General features: G+C 42.1%; 1 protein-coding gene across 2 annotated transcripts in view; it reads right to left on the bottom strand.

The window, feature by feature from the left end:
* Positions 1-23,081, bottom strand: part of WWTR1 (WW domain containing transcription regulator 1) — a 159,083-nt gene that overhangs the window by 12,201 nt on the left and 123,801 nt on the right. For both annotated transcript variants that reach the window (XM_084875960.1, XM_084875959.1), the window contains exon 4: positions 16,292-16,494. In XM_084875960.1, coding sequence (XP_084732086.1) covers positions 16,292-16,494 — 203 coding nt within the window. The remainder of the gene's footprint in view (positions 1-16,291; positions 16,495-23,081) is intronic.

Raw genomic sequence — 23,081 nt, 5'->3', positions numbered from 1 at the left:
CCAGCTAGGTCTATCAATCATGTTTTCAGAATACTATTTGAGTTTGTAATTTTAGGTAGTCTGAATATAAACATAAGAATCATTTTGGGAGTTTCATGGAATAAAAAAATCCATATTAGACACATAAAGCATATGAATTATTTATCATCTCTAATGTTATAATATCAAAATGTTTACATTATGAGGAAAAAAATACCAGGTATAAGCTTTCCTCTTCATTTCAATTACTCCTGGCATATTTCACATAATTATAATATAGAACTTTTTTTTTTTTTTTTTTTTTTTTTTTAATGCCTGTGTGTGGCTAAATCCTAAATAATAAAATCGTAGTATGCAAATTGTCCCCTCAACCTAAGTTCTGGAAGTTCGACCAGGGGGTAGGCTGGCAGGGGTAGAGAGGACATGGGGGAAGGAAAGCAGCCACTAGGGACCTCTACCAGTGCACAAATTTCATGCACTGGGCCTCTAGTATGTAAATAAAATTCAAGAAGCCTAAGTGACCAAAATGACCAGTCGACCAGTCACTATAATGCATACTGACCACAAGGGGGTCACTGTGCTCCCACAGCCAACCTCCCACAACAAGCCAACCTCCAGAACCCCCCACTCCACCTCGTCCCTTCCCCCAGCCCCATTGGGACTGGTCAAGGCATCCCCAATCGGCCCTGATCTCCAGCCAGGCATAGGGAACCCACCCATGCATGATCTGTGCACCGGGCCTCTAGTGCAGTGTTTTTCAACCTTTTTTGGGCAAAGGCACACTTGTTTCATGAAAAAAATCACGAGGCACACCACCATTAGAAAATGTTAAAAAATTTAACTCTGTGCCTATATTGACTATATATAAAGTAATTCTCTTGAATAGGAATCAAATAAACACAAAGAAAGTATTTTATAATTACTTTATTATGAAATATTAAGTAAACAAAATAGTGAAAAATTATAAAATTCTTGTCTTGTCTGCACCTACGGCACACCAGGCAACATCTCGCGGCACATCTTCAGTGTGCCGCGGAACAGCGGTCGAAAAACGCTGCTCTAGTGTATAATAATCAAAGCTGAAGAATCTATACTATAATGGGGAAAAAGGTTCACTGTGCCATTTCACATCTGTTTCCTCTATTTTAAATTAAAGATAACCAAAGTTCCATTCTTCAGCAGCTCTGTTTCTCTTCTTGAAAGACTTGACTCTCAGGTCATTATAAGTGCAAGGCTATGTTCTGCATGTAGGGGACTCACAGGATCATTTTCCATCTTCAAATGATTAACAAGTGAGAGAATACAGAAAGGGTGTTAAGTGCATTTGAATACTAACTTTATTTTTATATTCCTTTATTTTTATATTATAATCAATAAAAGATATGCTTTTATTGATTTGAGAAAGAGGAGGGGCAGGAGAAAGAAATGTCAATGTGAAAGAGAAACATGGATCTATTGCCACCCCAAACACCCCGCAACTGACTGAACCTGACCAGGAAGCAAATCCGAAACCTTTTGGTGAATGGCACGACACTCCTACCAACTGAGCTACATGTCCAGGCCACAACTTTGAAATATAAATTAGGCTAGTCTGAGTTGGAAAGTTATTATAAGGGGCAACACTTTCTCCAAGATTATTCCACACTTCAGCCAACCTGAAGATCATGCTGGCCCCTACTGGAAACCCATCTACATGTTCTTCACTTATTCACTGAGCAAATATTTATCGAGTACCTTTCAGTATATGGTACAATGCTCCAACTGAGCCACACTGGCCAGCGTTAAATTAGTTTTTAATATAAATGGAGAATGGTGAGAATTTTCATTTCATTTAATTATATTTCATAATATAATAGTTCTGTATTTAGAATTCTAAAAGTATTGCCTTTTTTTTTGAATGACAGTATTTTTCTACTTCTGCTATGAATGGAAGGAGAAAAAAAAGCAGCACGAAATCCTAGTTTTTAAATTAAAGGGCTAACCTCACTAACACATCTCCACCCAAACAAGGGAAGATTTAAAAAAAAAAAAACTAAGTTTAGGTGTAAAATTCAACCCTAGATTCAATATGCTTCTACCCACAGCCCTGCCTAGGCAGAACCAAGAGGCAAACATTGACCAAGAAGCAGCAGTCAATTGAGACTGTTGGAACTAAAAGAGCTGAAGCAAAGATAGAAGATGGGGGCACTGGACTATGTAAATTGATATGAAAATAGGGAGACAGCTGGCCAAAGCTGGTCTAGGACATGACTTAGGCCTCCAAGTCAGAAAACTGGCAGTACAGTTGCCATAACCAACCCTGTGCTCCGTTACCAGCTCCATCTAGTTGAGGCAGAAGAAATACTAAGCTGGAGGCACATCCAAGCCCCCTGGTCTGTCTCTCATTTCCCACTTCCACTCTAGTTCAACAGATCTATTCACAGACCCCTTCCCAGTATCCCCTCCACCCCACCCACCCTGTTCTCCCAAGCAAATCTTCAGTTGTCTAGACTCCTCAGGACTTTGGGTCTCTCTTCATCTAGTCAAATCTCACCCACCCTTAGGGCAGCAGTCGCCAACCTTTTAGACCTCACTGACCACCAGTGGTCCATGGACCACCGGTTGGTGACCACTGCCTTAGAGGTTCCATTACACCATCTTTCCAGGATGCCTTCCCTGACTACCATAACCACAGCAAGCTACCTTCCCTTTCTCCCAGCCCTGAACTCCTAAACAAACAGCAGGGGTCTGAAACCTCATGTCTTCCAAAACACTTCTCATCAGGCTCCTAAGCAGGGGAGGGTAGTTGGGGGCAATCAGGCCAGCAGGGGAGTAGTTACAGGCAGAAGCAGTTAGGGGCAATCAGGCAGGCAGGAAGGTGAGTGGTTAGCAGCCAGCTGTTCCAGATTATGAGAGGGATGTCCGATTGGAGAGGGTGCAGACTGGACTGAAGGACCCTTCCCCTCCTCCCCACCCCATGCACAAATTTCATGCACTGGGATGAAATAAGAGCCAACCCTGGTGAAGTCCATGTCCCTGATATCTCCTTGGTCCAAACCCCGCTTCTATCTCAAGTAGCAGGTCAGCACTGTTCCTCTGGGCATTTCAACCTGCCCACCTTATCAAGCCTGTATCTAGTTCTCTGTTCTGCACTTTGCTGAGGTCCTTACAAAGACTGACCAGAAAGGAAAAATAAGATGGGAGGGGTGTAGATAAAATGTCCTATGAAGAAGTAGGATGCTATATAACCAGAGGAACATGCTTTGGCTCTCAAACTATCAAGGAAACATTACATGAGAGCAGGAAGATACCTTCTACCCAAAGTTGAGACCAATATGATTAGTAGGACTTCATAATTAGTAGTTTGTTCTGGGGTGGAACTAGCTGTTTTCCATTCTCTGGGTACTGGCCACTGCAATTCTCAAGCAGTTGTAAAAGGCTGTGTTATTAGACATGTCCTGAGCTTGGCACAGGGAAAAAGTGTCCTCACATAAAAAAGATTGGAGTTCAAGTCCCAGCTCAGCTACTCCCCAGCTATTACATCTGGGACTAAATTCTTAACCTTTCTTAATAGTTTGTTCATCTGACTCATTTTTCTGGGATGTTATAAAAATTTAAAAGCATATTTATAAAGAACCTGGCACTGTAGGGCAGTCAACAGAATGAATAACCCATAGTAGTAAATGTTTTTAGAGGCAGGAATACTAGCTAATACCTGCAAATGGCTCCCAACGTGTGAAGCACTGTTCTGAGCACTTTAACATACTATTTCATTTCATCCTCATGCCTATCCAACTGTCTCCAAATTGCAGATGAGGAAACTGAGGCATTGAGAATTAAGCAACTTTCCCAAGATCTGGCTCCAGAGTCTGTTCTCATGGCCACCACACCAAGAGTGTAGCAGACAGAGTAAAGCCGAGGGCTGAGGTTGGCAGACCTCAAATTTTTGGCCCTTTTACCTACTGGCAGTGAGACTGGAACAGGGTATTTCATTGCTCTGGGCCTGTTTTCCCAGCTCTGACATGGAAATACTGACCCCCCCCCCCCCCCTCAGACAGTTTAGAGAGGGGTTTAATGAAACAATCTATTTACTCTTGAACACAGTTAACTGTCCTGAATTGGGAAAGTGACTGAACTGCATGGTTCTAAGTTCCTTTTCAATGTATATATGGGTGGAGCTAGTGTCCTGGGAAAACACAACACATCAAGCAAGGTTATACTTTCAGATTTTAAAGGCCAGTTTCAGAAAGATCTGGAAAGCTGCTCCTGGTAATCCACTCCTCCCTTCCTCCACCACAACTTTACTTTGTCTCTAGACCCAGGCTGGAGTGGAAAGACTGCTGCCAAGTGAAGGCTTTGAGACTCTCTCGGAGCTTTTGGTTGAGTCTGTGGTCATCCATCTAGCTCCCTGAAATGAATAATGATATATAGATTTAAAAACACCTTCTCCATTTGGCTCAGTAGATAGAGCATCGGCCTTCAAACTGAAAGGTCCCGGGTTCGATTTGGGATGAGGGCACATGCCCAGGTGGCAGGCTCAATCCCCAGTAGATGCAGAAGTCAGCTGATTGATGATTCCCTCTCATCATTGATGTTTCTATCTCTCTCTTCCTCTCCCTTCCTCTCTAAAATCAATAAAAATACATTTTAAAAAAAACAAAAAACACACCTCTCCTAGCACCTGTGGGAGAGGGTGGTGTATAAAAAAGCTAGAGGGTAAAGGTATGAAAACACTTATTTGTCAGTAGAAGGAAGCAAACCCCTGACCTCCTCCCCTCCAACTCCCCAGGGCCTGCATCTCGCCCTCGGAATAAATCAACAGCAAAGCAAGCAAGTCCACAATAAGTGAGAGCCTCTGTGGCTAGTCCTGGGCTGAGGGCAGCCTCCACATGGCTGCTGCCTGCCTCCCTGGAATATACTTCAAAGAGAAACGAATGAGAATAACCTTTTCCAAGGGTGTCCTGCTTGATGTAAGTGTGCGTTTCCAGGGATTCCAGAAAAATAGAAAATTTGGATTGTTTTCATTATAAAGGGTGGGGTGACTAGAAACTAATGAAAAAATAAAGACCTTTTGAAATCTTAACATTAAAACAGTTATTCCAGCCGAAGCCGGTTTAGCTCAGTGGTAGAGCATCAGTCTGCGCACTGAAAGGTCCCAGGTTCGATTCCGGTCAAGAGCATGTACCTTGGTTGCGGGCACATCCCCGGTAGGGGGTGTGCAAGAGGCAGCTGGTCGATGTTTCTCTCTCATCGACGTTTCTAGCTCTCTATCTCTCTGTTAAAAATCAATAAAATATATATAAAACAAAAACAAACAAACAAAAAAAAACCCAGTTATTCCTGTACAGAGCAGTGCCTCTCTCTGCCCAAAGGCTGAGGCTTTAGAGGCAGAATGCGGAATTATTCATCTTCTTCATAGAAAAACGCCTGTGCCAAAGGGTTCTAAAAACCCACTGTCACATTTTTGAGAGCCTCTCTTCTTGAAACACTTCATCACACACTCAGTTGCCAGAACTGCTGCTATGAAAGAACAAGGGGAACTCTAGCCCTTTCAAGAAAACAATTAGAGTCTATATTATTATCCACGGCCTGTTTGCTGCTCCTTTAATTCAGGACATATCATATATAATAAAAGAGTAATATGCAAATTGACTTGCCTCCGCTACACCCACCAGCCAATCAGGAGCAAATATGCAAATAAATCCAACCAAGATGGCTGTAGCCACAAAGAGCAGGAGGGAGGCTTGGGTTCCCTGGCAATGGAGGAAGCCAAGCTTTCTGCCTGCCCTTGCCAGCCTAGGCCTCCACTCAATGCTACAAAGTTTCAATGATAGAAGATAATTCCCAACAAAAATGGTGGCAACCATGGAGCTGGAGAGAGCAGGAGGCTAGGGTTGCCCTCGGTAAAGGAGGAAGCCAAGCTTCTGTAGCCCTGGCTGGCCTAGGCCTCCTCTCCAGGCTTTAAAAGTTTCAATAATAGAAGATAAATAAATCCTAACAGAAATGGCTGACACCAGGGAGCACGCAGAAGGCTAGGCTCTGCTCTAGGCTACAAAGTTTCAATTGTAGAAGATAAATAAATCCCAGATACCAGGGTCTCCACTTGGGTCACCGGAGGGCGTGGCTGGCCTGAAAACCACCACAGGCCCCACACCCAGGCCACCACATACCCCAAGGGAATTCCCACCCTGATCTGGGACACCCTTCAGGGCAAACCAGCTGGCCCCACCCATGCACCAGGCCTCTATCCTATCTAATAAAAAAGTAATATGCAGAAAGACCATCACTCCAACTCACAAGGTGGCTACCCCCATGTGGTCAAAGATCCTGCCCCATGTGGACACAAGATGGCTACCACAAGATGGCCAGCAGGGGAGGGCAGTTGGGAGGGACCAGGCCTGCAAGGGAGGGAAGTTGGGGGAGATTAAGCCAGCAGGGGAGGGCAGTTAAAGGTGACCAGGCTGGCAGAGGAGGAAAGTTGGGGTTGACAAGGCCTGCAGGGAAGGGCAGTTGTGGGGGGACTTAGGCCAACAGGGAAAAGCAGTTGAAGGGGGACCAGACCTGCAGGGGAGGGCAGTTAGGGGTGACCAGGCCTGCAGGAGAGGGCAGACAGGGGCAAACAGGCTTGCAAGGGAACAGATAGACATCAATAAGGTTGGCATGGGAGTGGTTTGGGGTGATCAGGCTGGCAGGCAGAAGAGATTAGGGACAATCAGGAAGGCAGGAAAGTGAGCAGTTGGGAGCCTGCAGTCCTGGATGGTGAAAGGGATGTCTGACTGCCCGTTTAGGCCCGATCCTACTGGGACATCCCTCCAAGAGTCCCAGAATGGAGAGGGTGCAGGCTGAGCTGAGGGACACCCCCACTCCCATGCATGAATTTCATGCGCTGGGCCTCTAGGATAACAATGTTGTGATATTCTATAATCTCTGTTGTTTCTCAGAATCACATTAAGGAACACATTATAATTTAGATATTATAATCACAGCATAACTTCCATGACACTCGCTTCACTTTAAAAAATAGATGAATGGACCTTGAAATGGAATAGTTCTTCATACTTTGGTGATCTCGTTAAGACCAGCAATCAGAGGCTGCTTTTCCCTTTGTGCAAACTTGGTGAACCTCCATTTAAAAATGTGTTCGACTTATAACATTTCCTAAAGGGTCCTTTTAAAAAGACTTGAATTGATATTATTTTTCAACAACATAAGATTTTAGACAATGTATTATTTCTGGTACCTGTGGGCAAACAAAACACTTGATGGAAGTTAGAAGAGCTCTGTGAGGAAAGGACCCAAGTCTATCTGCTCACCACTTTGCATTCAGAGTCCAGAGCATGTTGAACAATGAGTGAATGAATTTAGAGAGCCAGGCTGTTCTAGAGGGATTTAAAGGTTGGTGGAATCACAATCAACTCTGAAATGTAATTATATAAAATGTTTTTTGAAAAGTTAAATTTTAGCTCTTTTTCTAAAGGAAAGAATTTATGAAATAGCCACCACATATGCTTCATGACCTGCTATGATATGACACTTTTTTAACCTCTCTAAATAGCTATTATTCACATGACAAAACACAGAACTTAGAACCTTCCCCCTAGACCAGAGCTGCGCACAGCCGGGCGTGTCCCTCCCAGCACCCTTGGTCAGGAATGGCTGTGAGAAGCCCGCCAGCTGGCCAGCAGAACCCGGTAGTGGTGTTCAAACCCAAGAGAAATTTCTGAGACCTGCCAAAAAAAATTCCACAGCCTCCTGCCCAAACCCTCTGTCCTCCTCCTCCTTGTTGCCCTGGCAACCAGAGGCCAGCCTTAGTCAGCATTTTTGTTTGACTGAGCTGCATTCTTCTGTCCACTGAACCCCAATCAAGGAAATGGTGGAGGTAAACTCAGTGTTGAGCTTGCTTGAGAACAATACCAGTTTCTCAACAACACAGACCCTGAGAAGGGGCTCAGGGGACTGACAGGAAGATTAAAATATTGGAGACAGAAGCCCCAAGCATATCCCTGGCTTCACGTTTAAATGAATAATACACATGAAAAGACACACTCTCCTCAGATAAAGGCCTGAGTCTGTTTCCATATAAAAGAATTGTTCTTTTAGATGGGAAAATAGAGACTGAGAAGCCTGTTTCTCAATTTCTTGGCAGTTACTAAAATTTTCCATTTCATTAGGCAAAGTTGCAAACATGTCTTTTATATAATGCAAAGTGAATACTGTGTTGAATTTTAAGCTGTAACAACAGAATGTTCTATAGGCATTATAGGCAGGTGTGGCTCATGTTATCTTAAAATATACATTTAACCCTGCTGTAGAAAGGATTCCAGGCAGCTTAGAATAGACACAACCAAAGTCACAGCACAATTTTCATGATCAGAATATAAAGTGACTGCCCAATATATTAGTGACTGCCCAATACAAAATAGTTATGTAATATGCTATTAACTGTGTTTTAAATAACAAAGTACACACACAGATCCATACAAAAACTAGAAAGAAATCACATCTTTCTACGTAAGAGCATGAGTGATTATGTCCTTCCTTGTTTTTGAGTATTTTAAACATTTTTTTAATAATGAATGTGTTTTATGCTTGCTATGATTTTATTTTCATACAGTTCTTAGGTTTGATAAATACATACTATTGTGAAACAGCCACTAAAACTAAGATGTAACACTGTGCCATTACCCTCCCCCCCAAAAAAATTCCCTAGTGCTGTTCCTTTGTAGTTGGGCCCTCCTCCCTCACCCCTAACCCTGGCAACTACTCATCCGTTCTCTGTCCCTATTGTTTGCCTTTTCCAGATTGTCATACAAATGGAATTATGTAGTATGTAGCTTTTTGGGGTCGGACTTCTTCCACTTAGCAAAATGATTTCTTTTGACTCAATTAGGAAAAAACAAAACATCAATTATATTTTTAAAAGTTAAGACTTTAGAGAGAGAAAAAAACCAAGATGGTGGCATAGGGTAGACACCCGAATGCAGCCTTCCACAACAAATTTGAATTTAGAACTGAAAAACAGAGGAAACATCACCCTGAAGTGCCAGATGGCTGGCTAAGAGGAGGCTCTACCATCTGGGAAGGAGAAAGAAGGCGCGCTGAACCTCAGGAACTGTGAAGGTGCGGAGAACTGTGCACACGAAAAGGTGGCCGCCCGACTTCGCTGCTGGCTTGCTTGCAGAGCACGGAGAGGGCGGGCCAAGTTCGCTGCCTGCTTACTCCCTGTGCGCGGAGAGGAGAGGGCGGACAACTAATACATGGCTTGCTTTCTTGTTGGGGGGGAGAGGGGGGGCGACAGAACGACCCTATTGCACTGATAGACGGCCCCAGACAGGGAGAGGCCAGACTGTCAGGCAGTGGGCAGAGATCTCTCGGGGGTGTGTGAAGCCAGCGGCCATTACTGCAGGACTCAGAAACCAGATCCAGATCCTCATAGGGAGGGGCTGAATAAAGCTTGTCTGCAGCACCCAAGACTCCGCCCCATCCAAGCAGAGCAAAGAAGCCCTTCCAGTGGCTAGCTTTCTCATTCACAGTGAATGGGACTCTCCTAGGGAGTGACAGACAGGAATCTAAAGCTTGTCTGTGCCTATACCAAAGAGATGCATGCACCTGCAACCAATTTTGCAGGATTCAACAAAGTTTGTCTGTGCCACCCCAAGACTCCGCCAATTCAAGCGGAATACAGAAACCCTCCTAGTTGAGACACTTCTGATCCTCATAGCCAATTGGCTTGGAGATCAACGCTTCCCAGTGATACCAACAACAAGCAAGGCTTAACAACAAGACTGCACACACAGCCCACAAAGGGCTGCACCAAGACTGTCCATCTCAGGTAACTGGGAGGCTGACTCACTGAACCATATAGGACACCTTAGCACACAAAGCCACCCTACCAACTCAGGGAAGCTGTGAAAATGCTGAGACAAGAAAATAGATCACAAACAAAAGAAATGGAGGAAAAGAAGAGACTGAATATAGAGTTCAAAACCACGCTTATAAGGTTTTTCAAGAATTTTCTAGAAAAGGTCGATAAGACCTATGAGGAGATGAAAAGGGATCAACAAGAATTAATAAGGGATTAACAAGAAATAATAAGGGATCAACAAGAAATAAAGAATACGCTGAGACCAGTTTGGCTCAATGGATAGAGCGTCAGCTTGGGGACTGAGGGACTCGGGTTCGATTCCAGTCAAGAGCATGTACCTTGGTTGCGGGCATATCCCCAGTAGGGGGTGTGCAAGAGGCAGCTGATCGATGACTCTCCCTCATCGATGTTTCTAGCTCTCTATCTCTCTCTCCCTTCCTCTCTGTACAAAATCAATAAAATATATTAATAAAAAAAAAAGAATACATTGTCTGAAATAAAAAATATTACATAGAGTCCTAAAAACAGAATAGAAGATTGCAAGAATCAAGTCAAAGATTTGGAACATAAAGAGCCAGAAGACACACCTTCGCAGAAGCAAGAAGACAAGAGAATCCAGAAAGTTGAAGATAATGTAAGAAACCTCTGGGACAACTTCAAGCGAACCAACATCAGAATTATGGGGGTCCCAGAAGATGAGAGAGAGCAAGATATCGAAACATACTGAAAGAAATAGTGACAGAAAACTTCCCCCACCTGGTGAAAAAATTAGACTTACAAGTCCAGGAAGCGCACAGAACTCCAAACAAAAGGAATCCAAAGAAGACCACACCAAGACAAATAATTAAAATTCCAAGAGCAAAAGACAAAGAGAGAATATTAAAAGCAGCAAGAGCTAAGCAGGTAGTTACCTATAAAGAAGCACCTATATGATTGTCAGCTGATTTCTCAACAGAAACCATGCAGGCCAGACAGGAATGGCAAGAAATATTCAAGGTGATGAATAGTAAGAACCTACAGCCAAAAATAATCTACCCAGCAAAGCTATCACTCAGAATCGAAGGCCAGATAAAGAGCTTCACTAATTAAAAAAAAAAAAACCAAAGGAGTTCATCAATCCCAAACCAGAATTATATGAATTGCTGAAGGGGGGTCTTTAGGAAGAGAAAGTAAATAAAGATAAAAACTATGAACAACAAATATGTAACTATCAACAAGTGAATCTAAAAACCAAGGGAATTCAAAAAAAATCTGATGAACAATATTAACTGTTGAATATACTGTATATTATAAGACGACCCCCTAATTTTACAGTTAAAACATAGGTTTAGGCCTATATTTGCTGTATAAGACTACCCCCCACTTCAAAGAAAAGACTTAAGGTACTTTGCTGTCAAGATCTGCAGGTAATTTTTGTGCAATTTTGGTCTTTTGCCCCCGATTTTTGGTTGATTTTTTTTTTTTTTTCGTTTCAAAAGTCGTCTTATACGCCGGAAAATACGGTAATAGAATGGAAGGGGAGTGAACTGACAATTCTCAGGGAAAAGGGGAGAAGGGGGTGTGGGAAGAGACTGAACATAAACTGTGCACCTATGAGGACAATGCGGGGTGGGGAAAGGGCAGAGGGTGGGGTGGGAACCTGGTGGAGGGGAGCAATGGAGGGGGGGGTGAATGAGGAACATTTGTAATAATATGAATAAAGATTTATTTGAAAAAAAAGTTAAGACTTTAATTTTTTACTTAATAAAAAAATGAAAATAAAAAATCCACAAACTTAATTCTAGTTTTTATTCTAAAAATATGAGATACCAATAAGTACAATTTTAACTGAAATTGCTCTCTTTTCTAAAGTTGCCATTTCTCTGATAGGCCCAGAACTGCTTCATAGCCTTTTGGGAAATTTAGCAAAAATCAAACTCTCATTATCAAGACCAGTGGAGAAGGTCTTTCATAAAAGTTCACTCTGCACAATGTCTGTGATAGATGACTGTTGAAAGCAGGGAAAGATCTACTTTCTTAAAAAAAAGTAGTGTCCTGGGATCCCCACCTTGGTGCTGGTGACACCCCTCCACTCAGAGCACCTAACACATTCCGAGATAATTCACCAATTATCAGATATAAGTATTTCAACTCTGTTGCTATAGCAGCCAATGTTTAATTGTAGAAGCAAGCCATTTTTAATGAAACTGTCTCATTTCAGAAGGTTCCTAGCTGGGGGAGATAGTAATCCTCCCTGGCTCTTTGATCCGAATTCTGTAGCTGTTCAATAACTTGGCCTGATGGGCTACTGAAGAAAATAAGGAAGCATTCTGCCCTCATGTTCATAAACCTATGTGCTTGCCAGTGTCTGGTCTCTGCTCCAGTAATAAGACTCAAAGATGGGAGCCACCTGAACTCTATAAAGTAGAGAGGAGTTTGAATCCACTGCTCTGGCCAATGATTAGATTTAATCATCTTGTTTCCTCTACTAAAATACATCTTACCTGAGGGCAGCCATGTCCCATTTATTATTTTCCACTATATAAATGTTGGTTGAATAAACGATTGATGAAAAAAGGAAGGAAAAATATTTTTCTATTATGTAATAATGGAGGTTCACTTTAGATCTGAAGTCAAATTTTCCTCAAATCCACTTTGTTAATATCCTGACATGATTTCAGTGACTATGAGTTAACATCCGAGCACTTGGAATTGGGAGGTGTACATTAGATTGTGCAATGAGGACTGAGGAGTGGTTTTCTCCATGGCACAATATCATCAGACTCTATACCTAGAGGTTGAATGGCATGGAAGGAAGAAGCAAGAAGAGGAAGAAAGAAGAAGATAAGAAGAAACAATATTTATATAGCACATCCTATCTAATAAAAGAGTAATATGCCAATTGACTGTCATCCAAACACACAAGATGGCTGTCCCCATGTGGACACAAGAGGGCCACCACAAGATGGCCTACAGGGGACAGCAGTTGGGAGTGATCATGCCTGAAAGGGAGGTTAGTTGTGGGTTATCAGGCCAGCAGGAAAGGGCAGTTGGGGGCGATGAGACCTTCAGAGGAGGGAAGTTGGGGGCAACCAGGCTAGCAGGGGAGCAGTTAGGCATCAATCAGGCTGGCAGGGGAGTGGTTAAGGGATGATCAGGCTGGTAGGCAGAAACAGTTAGGGGCAATCAGGAAGGCAGTCAGGCAAGCAGTTGGGAGCCAGCAGTCCTGGGTTGTGAGAGGGATGTCCGACTGCCCGTTTAAGCCCGATCCCAGGGCCTAAATGGGCAGTTAGACATCCCTCAAAGGCTTGAGGGGTCCCAGACTGGAAAGGGTGCAGGCTGGGATGAGGTATACCACCACCACCACCCCATGCATAAATTTCATGCACTGGGCCTCTAGTAATTTATAAAGCGCTTTCACATCTATCATATATTTAAGAATAATAAAAATATATAGGAGTGCGATGATTTCCCAGAAATTGGGGAATAAATCCATGTACTTATTAAATTTGCTAAACTTCCTTCCTAATACAGAGAAAGCTTCCCTTAAGAGAACTGCATGCAGTAAAGGCCTGCTTATAGGACAAGGACCTAGTGAAGATGGGCTGTATAACCAGGGCCATCCTGCAGGCATGGGGAGAGCAGAAGTTACTAACTCCCTAGTGAGCCAAGGATATACAGGCAGTTGTTAATGCCAAGGACATGAGAGTGGGACACAGTGAAGAGAGGAAAGTCCACATTTCTACTAGATGCTGGAAGGTAGCTAACAGCTGAGCCAAATATCACTTTTATTGCCAACCCATCCCTGCCTTCTGCCCTGGCTTAAGTGCAAATAGTGAAGCAGAAACCCCCTCTCCCCCCCACCCCCCCCCCAAAAAAAGTAGAAAAACCACCCAAGATGATAGACATAATCCACTCCTGAACCATCAGGCATCTTCACAAATGCCCCAGAAAACTATCATAGACCACTCCAATACCAACTACTATATGGCTTTAAATAAACTCTTCAGACCATTTTTTCTATATTCCATAATAAAAGTAATGAGACATCAACTATCCACTCCATCTCCTTTCCTCCTCCTAAACACACACACACACACACACACACACCCATACACACGCACGCGCGCACAGTCTAGGCTGAACTGTGTGAGCCTCTGTGCAAATCCAGACAGCTCTCCTTCCCTGTCCCACACAATGGAATGCGCGCTATGAGGCAGCAAAATGCACCAAATGCCACAGCCTCTGGGGACCAGCATTTAAGGAACTTGGTTGGCATTTCTGTAATAGGAACCATCAATAGTACATTCTGGCTCAAAGACACTTAGGGCTGGAATAGAGGAAACAATTTAGGGCACTTTTCCCCACCCCTTTTCAGAAATACTTTCTGTGGGAAAGAAGGAGGTGGGGCAAGAGAAAGAGAAGCAAAGAAAGAGGCGAAAACTGAGAAACAAGCCTTTGATATGGCGGCTCTGCCTAAGGGAAAACACTCCATTAAGCTCATTTAAATATAAAACTAACAAAACTTACAAATGTTCCTAAAATAATATTGTTTCATTTACTCTACATTATTAAATAGAAAAATTATTCCAAATGGAATTCTTATCCAAAGACAGAAAATAATGTAATTATTTTCCTGCTGAGAAACATGATACTGTTTATATCAAAACAAAATAAATAACTGTTACCTGAAATAACTATGAATTCAGACACAAATCCTCAGAGTAAAGGCACAACTATAGTTACACAGTTCAATGGAATAATTCAAATGAACAAAAAGCACAATTTGTATTCATTTCCCTCATTTTCAAAGGCTCTAAGGAATTATTTTAATTTACCAAGTTTTTTAAAACCATATGCAGCATGGATACTTTATATATTACAATTTATTTGATGAGAAATACATTATGCATATTTTTTAAGTATCAGCTGTCACTAAAAGAGAAAATAGTGTTTACCCTAATGCCCCCAGTTCCCTGCAAGAAAGCTCTCTAAACCAGTTAGAACCTCTTAGTTCCTTAAAAGCCAGTGAAAGGAAGCTACTCATATATCTGGCTTTTTGGGAGTCATAAAGCAAAGTCTGAAGAATTAGAACAATAAATGAAGCTTTCCTCCCCAAAATGTAGCCAGCAAAATTTATGAGACCAGAAAACATGTGCTGCATTAGTTTAGCAGCTCGGAAGGAAGACTTCTGCTCTTGCATAAGCCAAGCCACAGAAAAAGGGGAAACAAGGGTTCCTTCAGGAATTCTTCTTATTCAGTTTTTGAGATACAGCCCTGAGCCTGACCTAGAGAGAATACACAGGAGCAGTCTGTTGACTGATCAAATAAATAAATGAATGATCAATGCCCAGGCAGCTTTGTAGACCACTCTACTAGAGTCCACAAGCAAACCATTTTCCTTGCTCATTCTCCCTCAATCTTCCCTCTCTGTCATGTTCCACAGCAGATCAAATATGGTTGCAGATTCTTTGTCATTCCTCCACAGAACAACCTCTGCTACCTGCTCTAATCCGTGACTGCTTTGACCAAGAGAACATGGCAGACGTGACTCTGAGTTCCAGAGTCAGGGCCTTAAGACACTGGCCAGTTCTATTTCCTGTTTTTTAGAACATTCTCTTGGGGAGACCCAAGCTGCTATGTAATATGTGCCATTACTCTGAGATAGCCCTATTAGGGATGCCTTAGAGATGCTCCAGGCTTTACTCCTAGCTAAGCACACTTCCAGCAATCCTGATTGTGGTGCCACACATTTGAGTGATGCCATCTGGGACCCTCCAGACTAGCCTGCCCACTAGCTGAACACCACTCAGTGACCTCAGTCAACATCACATAGAGCAAAAGAGAAGTCCAGCTGAAGCCCTGCCTAAATTCTAGACCCAAGATGTGTGTAATATCATAAAATGGCTACTGTTAGTAGTCATTAAATTTAGGATAACATGTTACACAAAAATAGATAATTGGAACATATTCCTTCTCTCCTTCTAAAGCTAGCAGAAGCAGAAGGCAGCCATGTTAGTGTAGCTAGTCCTGCTCTCGAGTGGCTCTGCAGATAGTGCAGGCAGAGGCTGGGACAAGAAATTCATTCATTTTTTTTTCTTTTTTTTAATTTTTTTATTTTTTTAAAATATATTTTATTGATTTTGTACAGAGAGGAAGGGAGGGAGATAGAGAGTTAGAAACATCGACGAGAGAGAGTCATCGATCAGCTGCCTCTTGCACACCCCCTACTGGGGATATGCCCGCAACCAAGGTACATGCCCTTGACCGAAATCGAACCCGGGACCTTTCAGTCCCCAAGCCGATGCTCTATCCATTGAGCCAAACCGGTTTCGGCAAGAAATTCATTCTATTTGAGAGGTCTGGAGCAAGACATTGGGCCTCTAATGCTTCTAGAGGAAGATTTACCCTAATGGCTAGCAGCTACCTAGCCAACAGCTTTGGCAACAAATGCCACAAAGCACCACCAGGCACCTTGGAAGACCATACCTGCCTCATGAGCTCCTCTTGACGCATTCGAATCCTCTCTCTCTCCATCTGGATCCTCTGAAGCCGGAGTTTCTGCTGCTGCTGTTGCTGAGTGGTCAGTGCATTGGGCATACTCAGGAGCCCTGCTGTTGGGTTCTGAGTAGGGTGGTTCTGCTGGCTCAGGGTACTGGATGCCATTTGCTGCTGGTGCTGGTGACTCATCACTGTGGAAGGAACATAGGAGATTAATGACAAGGGTCCACAATACCTTATCAAAAGGAAACCATTACAATGTTTGTTACTCAAGAATCTTCTAAAAACTGCTGAGAAACCTAATGAGACCTTCAAGGACATTAATGAGAATGCAAAAAAAAAAAAAAAAAAGGAAAAGGACCAGTCAGAAATTAAGAATACAATGTCTGAAATAAAGAATTTACAGAAACTCAACTGTAGATTAATGTACCCCAAGAATCAAACCAAAGATCTGAAATACAAGGAAACAAAAAATACCCAACCAGAAAAATAAAAAATAAAAAAGGATCCAAAAATATAAATATAGTGTAAGGAACCTCTGGGACAACTTCAAGCATACCAACATCTGAATTTTTGGGGTGCCAGAAGAAGAGAGAGAGTAAAATATTGAAAACCTATTAGAAGAAATAATGACAGAAAACTTTCCTTACCTGGTGAAAGAAATAGACTTACAAGTTCAGGAAGCACACAGAACCCCAAACAAGAGGAATCCAAATAGAACCACACCAAGCCACATCTTAATTAAAATGCCAAGGGCAAAAGACAAGAGAGAATCTTGAAAGCAGCAAGAGAAAAACAGTTAGTTACCTACAAGGGAGTACACATACAAATGTCAGCTGATTTCTCAACAGAAACTATGAAGGCCAGAAGGGAGTAGCAAGAAATATTTAAAGTGATGAAAAGCAAGAACCTACAACCAAGATTGTTCTACCCAGCAAAGCTATCATTCAGAATTGAAAGTCAGACAAAGAGCTTCACAGACAAGAAAAAGCTAAAGGAGTTAATCACTACCAAACCAGGATTACATAAAATGCTGAAAGATATTCTTTAAGAAGAGGAAGAAGAAGAGAAAGGTAAAGATAAAAATTATGAACAACAAAAAGACATCAAATTTTACCAACAAGTGAATCTAAACATCAAGTGAATAAAAAGTCTGAAGAACAGAATGGACTGGTGAATATAATGGAATCAGGGACATAGAAAGGGAATGGACTAACAATTCTCAGGGGGAAGGAGGTGTGAGGGGTGTGGGAAGAGATTGGACAAAAGTCTTACACCTATGGATGAAGACAGTAGTGGAGGGTAAGAGCATGGGGGTGGGGTGGGGTGGGGAATCAGGTGGAGGGGAGTTACGGGGGAAAAAAGAGGAACACCTGTAATAATCTGAAGAAAAAGAAAATTTTAAAAAATCTTATTTCATGCTCTACCTATGTCTAGAATACATTTAAGCCTTACACAGAACATAGTGGTAACAAGTAAATTCTACAAAGGTTAGTTAGCACTACATATGGAATCATTTCACCAGGACACCTGGGTGTGGGTGCACTTCCTCAGAATACCCGTGTGTGAATGGTAGAGCTGCAGAAGCTGTGAGCATGTGCTTGCTGGATATGCAGCAATACCTAGGGTGAAGGAGAACGTATTGCATATGTAAACAAAATGCCTGGGTCAGAGACCTGTACACAGGTAGGATCCCATAAGTGCTTTGTCAAAAAAGGGTGCCCCAAAGAAGTGTGAGCTAAGCTCAGGAACAAGTAGCTGATTGAGGAAAAGTATTTCAGTTTTTGCAAAGAGAAAAATTAGTGATAAAAATTTACATAAAAATTTTAATCGCGCTTGTGATTGGATAAAGGCATTAGAAGTTCTTTAAGTTTTTTAAGGATTTTCCGTTTATCTGCATTTACTAACATTTTTAATTTTAGAATGTCATACTTCACTTTAGAATACAATTGAAAAATCCTTTAATAAATTATATCATTCTCACAAAAAATGCATTTTGAAAGGTGCTAGTTTTTTCGAAACAGTTTACCAGTCAAATTTGCTTAACTTCTGCCTGGGTGATATAGTATAATAATGAAAACCATGCTTTTCAGTCTATTTGTTCCTAGGTCAGGGCCAAAGACAACAACTTCACACACAGAGAGAATTTGTTTCTTTAAGGAACAATTAATTTCATGGCAGGAACTTCCTTCAGCTGGGGGGAGAGGGCGTTAAACCATTCTTTAAAAAAAAAAAAAAATGTATTGATACACTCAAATTTTGATTGTGTTCCCCACCCCTACCCCCACTGTGTATCAGGCAATGGGTTTGTAGTTGGAATAGATAGCTCCTGCCCTCACAAGAACTAATAGGCTGTTGGAAAAAATGTGGAAAGAAATGAGGTGGGTTTTATGTGTGGCTGTGGAACACTAGAATGATAGGCTTTGTAAGGAACCTCGGAGATCATCTAACCCAGCATTTTTCAACCGCTGTTCCGCGGCACACTAGTGTGCCGCGAGATGTTGCCTGGTGTGCCGTAGGTGCAGACAAGACAAGAATTTTATAATTTTTCACTATTTTGTTTACTTAATATTTCATAATAAAGTAATTATAAAATACTTTCTTTGTGTTTATTTGATTCCTATTCAAGAGAATTACTTTATATATAGTCAATATAGGCACAGAGTTAAATTTTTTAACATTTTCTAATGGTGGTGTGCCTCGTGATTTTTTTCATGAAACAAGTGTGCCTTTGCCCAAAAAAGGTTGAAAAACACTGATCTAACCCATCCCTTCATTTATGGCAGAGAAGAGGAAACCCAGAGAGGTGAAAGGATGTGCTCTGGTTGGCACAAGAACTATTTTCAAAGTTGCCTCCTGAGACCTAGTCCACCTGTTCTTTCAACTGTCCTTGGCTGCCCTCTGCCTCACCTTAGACTGAAGAACAGGAACAAATGCTCAAACTGCAAGCAACCCTCTAAACATCGGTTGCCTTTGACAGCAAGTCATCAAAAATTGTCCAGGTTACAAACAGAAGGTTTCAAGGAGGGTTTAGCTAGATTGATAATTCTCTGCTCAATCATGAACTACTTCAGGGACAGGAATAGTCTGTCCGGAGTTCAGCTTTCTCTCCCAGAATCAAGCCCACCACAAAAAAAAACCTCTCACCCTCAGGCACCATCCCAGCACACAGGAGGCTCGGAAAATGATGTGATAAGGGAGTGAAAGCACCTGGGCATTTCTTATGTTCTTAGCTTGGGAAAAGAAAAAGAGGCGTGGCTGGTGGCAAAATAACTGAGTGTTTTATTTGCATAGCTTGCTAGAGCATAATTACAGTCTCTGTTTAAAGGACTGAGGAGAAGTCCAGGGACTGTGCACAAGGGAAAACATGTTCTTCAATACTTTGTCAAGTAAGACAATGTCCAGCTACCGGGAAGGGTTCAGTTCATTAGACCTCTTTCAAGGCAAGGGATGGTGATCATTTCCAGGGATAGTTGTTTCTGAACCTCCTGAAAAAAGGTGCTCCTATTTTTCTGAGATAACTAACAAAACAAATGCACAATTGTGTCTATAAGAGAAATGTGTAAAGTGAATATTTCTAATATCAGAAACATCAGGTTAGGAAAAAGAGGCTTGTAAAAGTTTTTGTTGGTAGTTCAGAGGTTAACTGTTAATTTTTATAACTCAGATACTTTGAATGTTTTTTAAAAATGACTCAGTTCTGGTAAGTTATTGATATTTCAAATAAATGGGAGCAGAACTATCTTCGGGGGCCTGAGAAGACTCCTGCCAGTGTAGAAAATCCTGCCCCAGTTACTCAGTGGACTCTCACTCATCTCCACACAGCACGCAGACACTGCTCGGCACACTTCATCGATGTCTGCATCCTTATCTGGGGGTGAAAGACTTGGAGACAGCTCTTCCAAAGCCACACCCTTGCTGGTTCTAAAGCACCAGCCACACAGAGCCATCCTAGAGAGGAAAGGTGGGCATGCTGCCTTCTTTCAATTAATTCAGATTTGATCATTCAGACTAGACATCTTCAGTTATTAACTGTAGAAACTGAAAAAGAGCGTAACTTAGACAATGACTTGGTTTTCAAAGTGTGGCACATACAAAACCCAGCAAGTCTGTATGAGAATATTCACTACAGTGCAGTCTATAACAGCAAAAGGCTAAAACCTGTCCACAATGGGAGACTGGGAGCCTCGATGAGAGGAGTTGTGTGTGCACTACTGCAGATAATGAGGGAGCTCTGCAGGCACTTTCATGGAACAATCTCTAAGAAACATTGTTCGGAGAGGGAAAATTCAAGGGGCAGAACTATTTGCATGAGTTCAACCTATCTGTAGTTAGAAAAGGGAAATCTGTGTACATATACAGCAGATCTCTTGAAGGACACAGGAAAACTAGCAATAGTGGTGACTCTGGAGAGGAAGCTGGGCGTTGGGGGTAGGAGGAGATCTTCCTTTTCCTCTTCTGTACTGTTTGAAGTTTCTCTGTGTGCATTTATTACTTACGTAAAACATAAACAAAATATGAAAGTTAAGAAAATATAAAATAAAACATGGTCATGTATAGATCAAACTCAGTATTTTCCTGGTGGAAAGGTAGCCTCAAATTTATTTGAAAAATAACAAATAAGGCTTAGAACACAGTCAAGGTCATCAAAACTGAGTGCCCACCCATGTGACTCCTCCTCGTGAACATGATGAAACCAATACTCAGAGAGCGGGCGAGTTAGTCAAGGCCTTAAAAGGGGCGGGGACCTAGAAACCAGGTGTCCTAACTCAATCTAGGTGTTTACAATTCCACCAGCCACTCTGTTCCCTGGAGCTATTCCACTTTAAACTGTCACTGAGCCTTCTCTGAGACTGGAGCTTGTGGGTGGCAGTTGAGGTTCTTCAAAATGCTGCTTTTGTTAGCCACTCAGAGACAGTGTGGTAGAGGAGGCCAAGACAGAAAGAAAGAGGGGCCCACAGAGGCATGGGAAGGCGAAATACCTAAATTTGTGATGAACAAAATACAACTTGAAATATTCCAGAACATTTTAGGGGGGAAAATAGCCCAGCTTTGTGTGTGTGTGTGTGTGTGTGTGTGTGTGTGTGTGTGTGTTGTTGTTGTTGTTGTTGTTGTTTGTTGTTGTTTTGTGTGTGTGTTTTTTTAAGGGAGATGGGGGAGTATCCCAAACACAGTGCCTAAAGCCAAACCAGTTAAGGGCAGACTGCCATTAAATGCCTCAAAAAGGCTAAAGACTGCATCAGTTCTAGACTTTGCCAGTCCTCACACAAAGGAATAACCCAAACAAGATTTCTCCATCGAAGCAAGAATGAACAAAATCTAAAGCAGACAGTGTTTTTTCCTCTTCCAAAATAGTCAGAATTTAAATTTAAATCTACATTTCTCTTTCTCATTGTTTTCATCTTCTTTTGTTTTCTTCCCTTTTTCCTTCAATACTTGGCTTTTTGTTCTGTGCTTGGAACTCAATAACCATACTTTGCAGATATATGATCAAACGTTTCTCTATTATTACTCAACAGAATGAAAAACCAAGAAACAGCAACTTCATAGCATCTGAGACAAGAATACCCCGTTGACTGAATGACTATTTCCTTAGTGAAGTTAGTAGTCAGCATGGGAATGGGTGTAGCGGGTGATGGGGTGACATGTTGGCATGACCCTCTGGTTAGTGTTGTCTGGGACAAGGTGCACTGTGTACCCTCTGACCTGTTCTAACAACACACTTGGTCACTTCATCTAGAAGCCCCAAGAGTAGGTTAAAGGTCAGGAAAGTCCCTGGGCTCAGTTCTAAGCCTGCACATCATCTGCTGTTTAAGAAGTAGACAAGGAAAAGGTACAGGTTTCACTCCTGGACTTTTGTCTTTTGCTGTACCAGGAAACAGAGCACAACAGCTCATAGTGAAAGTGCTTTGGCAGTGCCCCCAAGCCAGGACTGCAGACAACAAGAGAGGCCAATGCAGCAGAGGCTGCTCAGCCTTCTGGAATGTCTGACAAGTGTCCTTTTGGCCTTGGAGAGTCTCAGTTGCCTGCTCTTGTATGTCCTCAGTGTACACGTATGTGAGTGCACACATCCATCCACTACCACCACCACACACACACCACTAGTACCACCACCACCACCAAAACACACCCACGCATGCACACATGCGTTCGCAGACAGACAGACACACACACACACACACAACAACAACAACAACAAAGACACACAGAGCCAATAACAACAACAACAATAAAGATACACAGAGCTAATTGAGAAAAACAACAACAACAACAACAAAGACACACAGAGCCAATAACAACAACAACAATAAAGATACACAGAGCTAATTGAGAAAAACAAAAGTTAAGCTCAAGTACAAAACCAACCCATCACAGGCCTGCATGGAGTTGGCCTGAATAGATTATGGAAAAGACAACCAATGTGCCAATGGCTAGAAGCCACACCTAAGCGCTAGAAAGACAAAAATTATTTTCTTCAAGTCCTTCTCCAATTGACATGGGAGTCTGGGGAAGGCATAGGAATACCTGTAGTTTAGTTATACATCTCTCATCTCATTCTCAGCCCCCTTTTTCCTTTTGACAACAAACTTCTTAGTTGAGGTATCTCTACAATTGGCACTTTCAGTTGAACTTTTAAACTATGTGGTTTAGTCAATATGCCAGAGGCACAATTCCATTCAAGTGAGTAAACCTCTCCAAGTATTCCATGACCTTTCCACTCACAGAACCCATTCCTGAACTATAATTCTTTCAAGAGTGGGTAAAGTTTCACATGTTG

This window comes from Pipistrellus hanaki (genome assembly GCF_964339955.1).
Source record: "Pipistrellus hanaki genome assembly, chromosome: 2".
Classification (NCBI taxonomy): Eukaryota; Metazoa; Chordata; class Mammalia; order Chiroptera; family Vespertilionidae; genus Pipistrellus; species Pipistrellus hanaki.
Note: the sequence above shows the minus strand (reverse complement) of the source record. Positions and strands in the feature narration are given on the sequence as shown.